General features: G+C 36.5%; 1 protein-coding gene across 9 annotated transcripts in view; it reads right to left on the reverse strand.

Moving 5' to 3' along the window:
- Window positions 1-284: 284 nt before the first annotated feature.
- Window positions 285-12438, reverse strand: part of ZBTB44 (zinc finger and BTB domain containing 44) — a 58015-nt gene continuing 45861 nt past the window's right edge. For 6 of the 9 annotated variants that reach the window (XM_036930142.2, XM_036930143.2, XM_036930139.2 and 3 more), the window contains 3 exons: window positions 12070-12233; window positions 4171-4471; window positions 285-2058 (listed from right to left, as the gene is read on the reverse strand). In XM_036930142.2, coding sequence (XP_036786037.2) covers window positions 1776-2058; window positions 4171-4471; window positions 12070-12233 — 748 coding nt within the window. In that variant the 3' untranslated portion in view covers window positions 285-1775. The remainder of the gene's footprint in view (window positions 2059-4170; window positions 4472-12069; window positions 12234-12438) is intronic. The other 3 variants (XM_057491094.1, XM_036930144.2, XM_036930145.2) reach the window with 3 other exon arrangements.

Here is a 12438-nt window from a genome sequence, read left to right on the forward strand (position 1 = left end):
CCTGTTAATAAAGAAGTATAAATGGTGGAAACCATCATATGGCCTGTATATGCTGACTTCCCTGAATGTAATACACCTATGTTTGGGAGCAAAGGGGAAAAGCAAGTTCTGGAGTGAGATAAGGAGCTGGAAACAAAGACAGCAGAATATGGGAAGAGAAAGAACCTTAGCTTAAAAAAATCTTCAGTGAGATTACTTTCTCTTCTTTTATGTTTGGGTGGGGAGGTGAGAGGGAATCAATTACTGAATTAGCCCACTTAAAAAAAAAAAAGAAACAAATCACATAACTTAAAAATATATTTTATTATTAAGACCTAGCACCCCAAATTCATATGTTTTGAATTAGAAATTAAATTTCATTAATTTTTTTCTAATCTAATCAGGTGATTTCATAATTTTTTAAAGACTTTTTGAGTATGTATGTGTATATATACATATATATATAAAGTTACTCAAAAGTTCACTGTTTATGGACTCATGAATATTTAGGATCATCAGTGATGCATTAATGGCACTAAATGAAAATAACACTAATGTCTAGAGTATTACATAAATTTTTACTATAAACCAGGAAGTTTCCTTCTTTTTTAGCAGCAAAAGAGTTTTTCTTTAGTCTTGACAATTCTTTTTTTCCCATTTATGAAACATAGATCACATAGATCATTTTATAGCCTTTCCTTATCTTTTACATTGTGTAAAAACTGTACTAACTGCTTTTAATAAACTTAACAATGTCTAAAAACATTTTGGAACAAAAACAGTGTATCACTCTCATATGAGATTTTGTAAACAACCTTAGTTAAGAATGTAGCCTTACCAGATAATTTACTTTGTCCAAAACAGCACAATAAAAAACATCCTCAACAATACATAAACCTATATATAAAACATAGAATACCTCCAATATTTTTCCTTTATATGGCATCATGCCAATATGTGCAAGGGAAAGTACTGTTGATGGAGCAAGAGGAAAACTGATTTAGGCAATGACCTAATTAACTTGGAATTAATTTTCAAAGACTAGGTAAACAACAATTTTAGTCAGAAAACCAGAAGTAGAAGTTCCCAGGAAGCAGGGATTTACATATTTCATTCTCCATTCCTGTCATTTCATGCACAGCTTGACTATTCTCAATCTGGTTCTTTGCCTTCTTTCACAGAATAGAGAAAGATTATTTGGAGGAGTGATACTACAAAGGTATAGGGAATGCTTACCACAATACCAAATTTTCACCATGAAAAATGGTAACAGAAGTGACAAAGTTTAAAAAAAAGCATGTTGGATTTCAGAAGTATTTACCCTAATAGTTTTTAAGAAAGCTTACCATAAATACTTCCAAAAACAACAGGCTTTATACAAAATATTGTATAATGTCCTGTGTATAGGAGTAAACATCCACTCAGGCTATCTGTCAAATTCTGTTCAGTGACTTGTTTCTGGTGTACCCTTTTTAATAATCATATGAATTCTTCCTTACCTAATGATCTGTTGTTAGCCTAATTCTAACAATGGAGGAATAAACTGATACATGTTTTAAGTCAAATGGTTCTCTTTGAGTCTCACAGTTCCTATTATGTTTTGAAATCATGTTACTATGCACTTACAAATGCAATCTCTCAGTCACAAAAAATAAATCATCAGTTGCAGAGCTTACAAAGTAAAAAGAGAAATTCTCTTCCAAACCCTTTTTGTTTAAAAAATTAAATTAAATTTAAATGTACAAGACTAAGCACAGGCACTTTCCAAAAACCAAAAATGAAGCCAAACCATGAAATCACTCAATGGTTATAGAAGACAGCTCTGGCTTTGGGGGGTCATCTCTGGTTGCCTCAGAACAAGCACTGGTCTTTGGCTGCTCTGGCATTTCTTCCTCTTTTTCTGCCAGCCCACCAAGAGACCCCAAGGGAAAAGTGCTTTCACAATTCTGGGTCGAGGAGACCTGTGAAATTACAGGCATTTGAACAGAGGAGTTGCTTTCAAAACTGTGTTCTCCAAGATCATACTGAACAAGGGTCTCTTCTTGCTCCTGGTTTAAGTAGTCCGGTACTAGGAAATCACTAGATAAGAGGCAAAGAATGAAATAGGGAGTTAATTTTCAAACCAGTAATAAATAAGACACAATAAAAGATCTGACTTGTAAAACAAGATTGGGATTTTTCATTTCTCTAGTTCTTGAATGAAGATTGTAACTCAGGATTTTCAACTTCTAAACTTTCCTAAACATGAACCAAAGCCATCCATCAGAACCGAAGTATATCAACTCTCCATATCACCAGTAGATAAGATTATCTCCTTCAGGATTACTTTGGATGCCTAAGCAGCCCTTCTGGCTCTATGTAGAAGAGTTTCTGTATACAAAACAAATGCAATTAGCAAACTCACTCAGGCAAAGATTATTTGGATAATTTATATTTAACCTTTCTTGGATTATACATGAATTAAGACATGTATAAACCTAGCTTTTACTACTAATTCCTGGTTATGTTAGTTAAGAAATTAATCCTTATGCATAAATGACCTTTTATGTAATCTACTATACAGAGAAATGTAAAAAGAAAAAAATTTATGTGTATTCCATTATGAGATTTGGTATATGAAAACAGTAATAAATTATCTTTGAATTGGGATTTGGAAATGAATGCCATGAGATTAGCTACATGTTAGTCCTCAGAAAGTAATTTATTGATATTGAAAATACTACTTCTATTTATATAGTAATTAAATAAGTATTTAATTACTGAATGTGGACAATAAAATATAACAAAATTTAACTGCAGTGGGTAGCATCCCTGAGTGATGGGATCAGAAAAGATTTTTAATTTTATTATATTTTATACTTTTCTGTATTTATTAAATTATCTACTATAGGCATTCTTTGTAGTTAAAACAATAAACATTATGAAATAACTCTTAGATGCTTTAAATCTTTACTGATGAGCTTTAAAAAGTTCACTATACTAGGAATGCCAATAACTAATACACTTAAAAGGGCTATTTAATAATTTGTCCATTATTAATAAAAAAATTAAAATCTGATGATCTTCAAAGCAATTTAAAATGTCCTATGTTAAAAGTCTTCACATGTTAGACAAGAGGAGTGGAGGACAGAGGGCTCCATACAGGGAAGATACAGACAGTAGGAGTGGTTAACTGAGACACTATTTTAGTTCTGAGCAAACAATGTTTGATATGTATAATGTAGGCTTAGTGACAGGATACTGAGATGCTCAGAGTCAGAAACGATTAATTAGATTAAACGAAATGAATGACTGGGTCAAAAGGAAAAAAATCTATGCAGGAGTAATTTGGAATTTATTGACAAATAATATTTTAAAAATAAAGGTGGTTTAAAATTTAAAAGTTCAGAGATATTTGATTTTATAAGAAACTAAGGATGCCTACAGATATACAATTCTGATAAAGTATTTTCAAAAGACAACAGAATTTTATATCTAGAGGAGACCTGGAGAACTGAGAAATCATCTTTAAAGGTTACATTTTATTTTTCTCTTAAGTTTTAAGCTTCATGTGTAAAGTGACATATTTAGTCATAACAGCAGTTAGTGTTATGAATTAGAACTGATGTCCTTGGATACCCTTTAAATCAGAAAGGTAATTCAATATCAATTATTAATATTAAAAGTATGGAGCTCTAAACTGAAAGAAAAAAGGAAAACTCCATTTGATCTAAATAATCATATCCATTATAGCTGCTGTTGATTTCTCTTACTGGTAAATAAATGTATATTCCTTTATATAGAAAAAAAATAAAAAGAGTAGTGGTCAAGAATTTTATTAATATGCAGAGTCTGACTTCAGTGATTCAATATAACTATATATCACTGACATAGTAAAGTTTTCAGTAATGTGTGTTTAAGAACAGAATTACTTCAACTCATATTACTGAAAACCATAACAAAAGGATAAGTAGTCTACTTCTGTAGGAAAAGATTTCTAGTACCAACTATAAAAATATTTATGATTGTATGTACTTATAGCACATTAAGCAAAATAGATCAGGAGGTCAGAGTATGGATAGTGGGAATTTAAAAGGAGTGTGACTGATTAGCTGGCAACCTGATAAAAAACACAGCAGGCTGCCCTAAAAGCAGGAAAAGAGTTTATTTAGAAAGCAGTTTTCCTGGTCCAGTTCTCGTTGTGCGCCTCACCTGCTCTGGAAGTAGTTTGCTAGCTCTGACGCTTCATGGTTCAGACTCCTCAGGTGCACGATTAAATTTCCAGAGTTGGTGAACATGGCGCCACATGTTTTGCACTCGTAAATCCGAGGCTTGCGGATAATGTGCCGGGAAACCCTCATGTGGTGTTTATATTCCCCGAAGGAAGTGAAAGTGGCACTACATATCTGGCACCGGAAACAGCGTTTACCTTCATGCTTTAGGCGATGCATCTTTAGCGAGTAAGCCCTGGTGAACTTTTTCCCACAGCGGTCACACTGAAATGGTTTAATTCCTATAAAAATAAAGCAAATCAAAGTATTATCTAAAAACAATAAACTGAAACGTCACTAAACCTCACAAGTTTATGTATTATAATTCTGCAATAGATAGTTTAAAAAGGCAAAAATCCCCAGCAAAAATGATTTCTAATAGAACATATCTCAAAAAATGTACAGAACATTTGAAGTCTCTAGTGTCTAAAAGAATACACACACAAGGGTACAGGGGGAAGAGATAAACTAAGTAATATATACTCAAGTTGATTCTGCATATTCTTCTAGATCATCTACCTTATAGACTTTAAAACACACTTTAACCACCGTATTTATTTAGGCAGAACTCAAATCTCCAGATAATGTTTATTATTTCATTTCATTAAGGTAGTAAGGCTTACATTGAAAAGATGTGAAAATGTACCTATTCATCATTCCCTATTTCAGAAATGTGAAGAAAAAGGAAAATTCTACTATCTCTGAACAAAATTAATGATCATGATAGAACTACCATTTGATGAATTGGATTTTTGGGTAGCTAATATAATAGTGATAGAAAGATATGTAGAAATTAAAATGTGAACTATGAAGTATACTAATGGTCTCCTCCAATTCATTATCACAGTTGGCAAAAAATGAATAAAAACCTTCACACACGATCTGTTGATTTAACAAAATATTAGGGAATTGGTTTTAGCACAGGGACTATTAGACCTGTCCACAGAATAGGAAAAGTGAGATAAACACAGTTGAAAACAGCAGCAAAGATTACTTACTCATCAGAGGTTAGTTTTAACTACAAGAATTTTGTTGCCTTTATGTGATAACTGAATTTAAGTTTCAAATCTGTTTTACACATGACTTATCCAAAATCTTTTATACTAAAAAAATATTATAAAGCTGACTAATCAGGGCACAGAGAAATTTAGGATTGCAGAATTAAATTCTTCTTTTTCTTTTTTTTTTTTGTATCATTAACCTACAATTACATGAGGAACATTATGGTTACTAGACTCCCCCCATCACCAAGACCCCCCCACATACCCCATTACAGTCACTGTCCATCAGCGTAGTAAGATGCTATAGAATCACTACTTGTCTTCTCTGGGTTGTATAGCCGTCCCCGGCTCCCCCCCGCCACCATTATACATGCTAATCATAATGCCCCCTTTCTCCCCCCACTTATCCCTCCCTTCCCACCAATCCTCCCCAGTCCCTTTCCCTTTGGTAACTGTTAGTCCATTCTTGGGCTCTGTGATTCTGCTGTTGTTTTGTTCCTTCAGTTTTTTCTTTGTTCCTATACTCCACAGATGAGTGAAATCATTTGGTATTTGTCTTTCTCCACTTGGCTTATTTCACTGAGCATAATACCCTCTAGCTCCATCCATGTTGTTGCAAATGGTAGGATTTGTTTTCTTCTTATGGCTGAATAATATTCCATTGTGTATATGTACAACATCTTCTTTATCCATTCATCTACAGATGGATACTTAGGTTGCTTCCATTTCTTGGCTATTGTATATAGTGCTGCCATAAACATAGGGGTGCATCTGTCTTTTTCAAACTGGGCTGCTGCATTCTTAGGGTAAATTTCTAGGAGTGGAATTCCTGGGTCAAATGGTATTTCTATTTTGAATTTTTTGAGGAACCTCCATACTGCTTTTCACATTGGTTGAACTAATTCACATTCCCACCAGCAGTGTAGGAGGGATCCCCTTTCTCCACAACCTCGCCAACATTTGTTGTTGTTTGTCTTTTGGATAGTGGCAATCCGTACTGGTGTGTATTTCTCTGATGACAAACGATGTGGAGCATCTTTTCATGTGTCTGTTGGCCATCTGAATTTCTTCTTTGGGAAACTGTTTAGATCCTGTGCCCATTTCTTAACTGGATTATTTGTTTTTTGTTGTTGCGGTGTGGGAGCTCTTTATATATTTTGGATGTCAACCCTTCATCAGATCTGTCATTTATGAATATATTCTCCCATACTGTAGGATGCCTTTTTGTTCTATTGGTGGTGTCCTTTGCTGTACAGAAACTTTTCAGCTTCATATAGTCCCACTTGTTCATTTTTGCTTCTGTTTCCCTTGCCCAGGGAGATATGTTCATGAAGAAGTTGCTCATGTTTATGTCCAAGAGATTTTTGCCTATGTTTTTTCTAAGGGTTTTATGGTTTCATGCCTTACATTCAGGTCTTTGATCCTTTTCAAATTCAGTTTTGTGTATGGGGTTAGACAATAATCCAGTTTCATTCTCTTACATGTAGCTGTCCAGTTTTGCCAACACCAGCTGTTGTAGAGGCTGTCATTTCCCCATTGTATATCCATGGCTCCTTTATCGCATATTAATTGACCATATGTGCTTGGGTTTATATCTGGGCTCTCTATTCTGTTCCACTGATCTGGGGGTCTGTTCCTGTGCCAGTACCAAATTGTCTTGATTACTGTGGCTTTGTAGTAGAGCTTGAAATCGGGGAGCATAATTCCCCCAGCTTTGTTCTTCCTTCTCAGGATTCCTTTGGCTATTTGGGGTCTTTTGTTCCATATGAACTTTAGAACTATTTGCTCCAGTTCATTGAAGAATGCTGTTGGTATTTTGATAGGGATTGCACTGAATCTGTAGATTGCTTTAGGCAGGATGGCCATTTTGACAATATTAATTCTTCCTATCTGTGAGCATAGGCAGTGTTTCCATTTATTGTTATCTTCTTTAATGTCTCTCATGAGCATCGTCTTGTTTTCAGAGCATAGGTCTTTTATTTCCTTGGTTAAGTTTATTCCTAGGTATTTTATTCTTTTTGATGCAATTGTGAATGGAACTGTTTTCCTGATTTCTCTTTCTGCTAGTTCATTGTTAGCGTATAGGAAAGCAACAGAATTCTGTGTATTAATTTTATATCCTGCAACTTTGCGGAATTCAGATATTAGTTCTAGTACTTTTGGAGTGGAGTCTTTAGGGTTTTTTATGTATAATGTCATGTCATCTGCAAACAGGACAGTTTAACTTCTTCTTTACCAATCTGGATGCCATGTATTTGTTTGTTTTGTCTGATTGCTGTGGCTAGGATCTTCAGTACGAGTTGAATAACAGTGGGAAGAGTGGGCATCCCTGTCTTGTTCCCGATCTTAGAGGAAAAGCTTTTACTTCTTGCTGTTAAGTATGATGTTGGCTGTAGGTTTGTTATATATGGCCTTTATTATGTTGAGGTACTTGCCCTCTATATCCACTTTGTTGAGAGTTTTTATCATGAATGGATGTTGAATTTTGTTGAATGCTTTTCTGGCGTCTATGGAGATGATCATGTGGTTTTTGTCCTTTTCGTTGATGTGGTGGATGATGTTGATGGATTTTCGAATGTTGTACCATCCTTGCATCCCTGAGATGAATCCCACTTGATCATGGTGTATGATCCTCTTGATGTATTTTTCAATTTGGTCTGCTAATATTTTGTTGAGTATTTTTGCATCTATGTTCATTAGGGATATTGGTATGTAATTATCTTTTTTGGTGGGGTCTTTGCCTGTTTTTGGTATTAATAGTGATGCTGGCTTCATAGAATGAGTTTGGAGGTATTCTCTCCTCTTCTATTTTTTGGAAAACTTTAAGGAGAATGGGTATTATGTCTTCTCTATATGTCTGATAAAATTCAGCAGTGAATCCATCTGGCCTGGGGGTTTTGTTCTTGGGTAGTTTTTTGATTACCAATTCAATTTTGTTGCTGGTAATTGGTCTGTTTAGATTTTCTGTTTCTTCTTTGGTCAGTCTTGAAAGGTTGTATTTTATAGGAAGTTGTCCATTTCTTCTATCCAGCTTCTTAGCATATAGACTTTCATAGTATTCTCCAATAATTCTTTGTATTTCCTTGGGGTCCATCGTGATTTTTCCTTTCTCATTTCTGATTCTGTGATATGTGTAGATTCTGTTTTTCTCTTAATAAGTCTAGCTAGGGGTTTATCTATTTTGTTTATTTTCTTAAAGAACCAGCTCTTGGTTTCACTGATTTTTTTCTATTGTTTTATTCTTCTCAATTTTATTTCTTTCTTCTCTGATCTTTATTATGTCCCTCCTTCTGCTGACTTGGGGCCTCATTTGTTCTTCATTTTCCAGTTTCAATAATTGTGACTTTAGACTATTCATTTGGGATTGTTCTTCCATCTTTCAATAGGCCTGGAATGCTATATACTTTCCTCTTAGAACTGCCTTTGCTGCGTCCCACAGAAGTTGGGGCTTTGTGCTGTTGTTGTCATTTGTCTTCATGTATTGCTTGATCTCTATTTTAATTTGGTCATTGATCCACTGATTATTTAGGAGCATGTTGTTAAGCCTCCATGTGTTTGTGAGCCTTTTTGTTTTCTTTGTACAATTCATTTCAAGTTTTATACCTTTGTGTTCTCAGAAGTTTGTAGGTAGAATTCCAATCTTTTTGAATTTACTGAGGCTCTTTTTGTGGCCTAGTATGTGGTCTATTCTGGAAAATGTTCCATGTGCACTTGAGAAGAACGTGTATCCTGCTGCTTTTGGGTGTAGAGTTCTGTACATGCCTCTTAGGTCCATCTGTTCTAGTGTGCTGTTCAGTGCCTCTGTGTCCTTACTTATTTTCTGTCTGGTGGATATGTCCTTTGGAGTGAGTGGTGTGTTGAAGTCTCCTAGAATGAATGCATTGCATTCTATTTCCTCTTTTAGTTCTGTTAGTATTTGTTTCACATATGCTGGTGCTCCTGTATTGGGTGCATATATATTTATAATGGTTATACCCTCTTGTTGGACTGAGCGCTTTATCATTATGTAATGTCCTTCTTTATCTCTTGTTACTTTCTTTGTTTTGAAGTCTATTTTGTCTGATACTAGTATTGCAACACCTGCTTTTTTCTCCCTATTGTTTGCATGAAATATCTTTTTCTGTCCCTTGACTTTTAGTCTCTGTATGTCTTTTTGTGTTTGAGGTGAGTCTCTTGTAAGCAGCATATAGATGGGTCTTGCTTTTTTATCCATTCTTACTCTGTGTCTTTTGATTGGTGCATTCAGTCAATTTACATTTAGGGTGATTATTGAAAGATACGTACTTATTGCCATAGCAGGCTTTAGATTTGTGGTTACCAAAGGTTCAAGGGTAGCTTCTTTGCTATCTAACCATCTGACTTAACTCATTTATTAAGCTATTAGGATGATTCTTTATTTCTCTCCCTTCTTATTCCTCCTCCTCCATTCTTTATATGTTAGGTGTTTTATTATGTACTGTTTTGTGTTTCCTTTGACTGCTTTTGTGAATAGTTGATTTTATTTTTTGCCTTTAGTTAGTATTTGGTTGGTCTGCTTTCTTTGCTGTGATTTTATTTTCTCTGGTGACATCTATTTAGCCTTAGGAGTGCTTCCATCTAGAGCAGACCCTTTAAAATACCCTGTAGAGGTGGTTTCTGGGAGGCAAATTCCCTCAACTTTTGCTTGTCTGGGAATTGTTTAATCCCTCCTTCATATTTAAATGATAATCGTGTTGGATACAGTATTCTTGGTTCAAGGCCCTTCTGTTTCATTGCATTAAATATATCATGCCATTCTCTTCTGGCCTGTCAGGTTTCTGTTGAGAAGTCTGATGTTAGTCTGATGGGTTTTCCTTTGTAGGTGATCTTTTTTCTCTCTCTGGCTGCCTTTAATACTCTGTCCTTGTCTTGATCTTTGCCATTTTAATTATTATATGTCTTGGTGTTGTCTTCCTTGGGTTCTTTGTGTTGGGAGATCTGTGGGCTTCCATGGTCAGAGAGGGAAATTTTCAGCAACTATTTCTTCAAAGACACTTTTTATCCCTTTTTCTCTCTCTTCTTCTTCTGGTACCCCTATATTGCGAATATTGTTCCATTTGGATTGGTCACACAGTTCTCTTAATATTCTTTCATTCCTGGAGATCCTTTTCTCTCTCTCTGCCTCAGCTTCTCTGTATTCCTGTTCTCTGATTTCGATTCCATTAATAGTCTCTTGCACCTCATCCAGTCTGCTCTTAAGTCCTTCCAGAAATAGTTTCATTTCTGTAATCTCCCTCTTGACTTCTTCCCTTAGCTCTTGCATATTCCTCTGCAGGTCCATCAGCATGGTTATGACTTTTCTTTTGAATTCTTTTTCAGGAAGATTGGTTATATCTATCTCCCCAAGCCCTCTCTCAGGGGTTGTCTGGGTGATTCTTGACTGAACCAAATTCTTCTGCCTTTTCATGGTGATAGAGGTAGTCGTAGGCAGGTGGCGCACGTGTCAGCTGGGAGAACAAAGTCCCTTCCTGCTTGCTGGTTGCCTTGCCCTTCTCTGCTGTCTGTGTCAGTTACTCGCACACCGGGAGCAGCCTCCAGGTTAATCTCCTAGCTGCTGTTGGCGGGGCAGCCCTCGGGGTAGCCCAGAGCCCTGTGGGGAGTGGCAGGTGCACCGAGTGTGCTCTCCTGTGAGAATAGCACCCCTTTGCGCCTTGCCCCAGCTTCCTCTGTGCCGGGAGGCTGTGTGCTGGCAGCAGCCTCTGGGTCTGGTCTGGGTAGCTGTGCACTGGGAGGAGACTCTGGGCGGTTGCTGTGAGTGCGGCTGCTCTCTGGCTGCTCTGCCGTTGATGCGGGGACAGCGCCGGCCGGGGGGAACAAATGGCAGGATGCTCATTGCCCTGAGGGGCTTCAAAGCTGCATTGCCACCAGGGGGTTAGGGTGCCTGAAGTTCCTCAGGATTCCTAGCCTGCTGGGCTGAGTGTGCCAGGACGATTCTGTCTAGCTGTTAAGCCCCTGTCCCTTTAAGACTTTCAAAAAGCACTTGCTTTTATTTTGTCCCAGGGGAGCTGGCTATGGGGACCCACTTGCAGATTTTACTTTTCTGTTTCTCTAATATCCAGCACACCATGCAATGTGTGTGTCTGTGCTCGTGGTGCAGATTACTAGAGCTGGTTACGTAGCAGTCCTGTGCTTCCACTCCCTCCCCATGCTGACTCCTTTCTTCCCGCTGGTGAGCTGGGGTGGGGGTAGTGCTCGCGTCCTGCTGGGTCATGGCTTTGTATCTTACCCCCTTCGTGAGATGCTGAGTTCTTGCAGATGTAGATGTAGCCTGGCTGTTGTGCTGTATCTTCTGGTCTCTCTGTTAGGCATAGTTGTATTTGTTGTATTTTCAAAAATATATATGGTTTTGGGAGGAGATTTCTGCTGCCCTACTCACGCTGCCATCTTGGCTCCTCCAAATTATTGTTATTTTTAAAAACACTTCTTATTTGGAAATAATTTCAAACTTAACAGAGAAGTTACAATATATGGATATGTAGCTTTTTAACTTCATTTACCTTACTATCTATATTCATGTTTTCTACCTAATACATATACACACACCGTATACATTGAATACCTTTTTAATTTACATTTTATAAACACAAATCCCTCTAGGTTTTCATCAGAAAACTTATGCCTTTAGCACGTCTATTAATAAGCAAACAGCTTTCTGACACTGTACCATTTCAGCAATAGACTTAGGCTTATCTGTTCTCATTAATTTTTCAGAGGTAAATTTTTTTAATGAAAAAACACCTGTTTTCTATTTTTAACTGAGGTTCCAAAATAAAATGTTTCTGAACACTGCTTTAATACAACAATAGGGGAGATGCCAGTACCTGAGTGGATGAGCATGTGCTGTTTTAGGTTCTGAATACGGGTGAATCGTACCCCGCAAGTTGGACACTGAAAAGGTCTGTCTGGACCATTTGGACTTGGTCGCTCTGTACTGCTGGTAGAAGGAGCAATGTAGAGTTGGTAGGGATACTGAACATTTTCCAATCTAAAAAACAGACCAAAGAAGGCAACCAGGTTCTGATTTTTAAGCTGAATAAATATTTTTGCACATCTTTAAATCAATGGAAGAAAAAAACACTTAAAGACTTTCTGAATCAGTTAGTTAGATTGTACGTTTCACTTATAGCAATATGAAAAACAAAGTTATTGTCAAGAATGTCCCCCATCTTAAGTTAAGCAAGGAAGTATGA

This window comes from Manis pentadactyla, chromosome 13 (genome assembly GCF_030020395.1).
Source record: "Manis pentadactyla isolate mManPen7 chromosome 13, mManPen7.hap1, whole genome shotgun sequence".
NCBI classification, from domain to species: Eukaryota; Metazoa; Chordata; class Mammalia; order Pholidota; family Manidae; genus Manis; species Manis pentadactyla.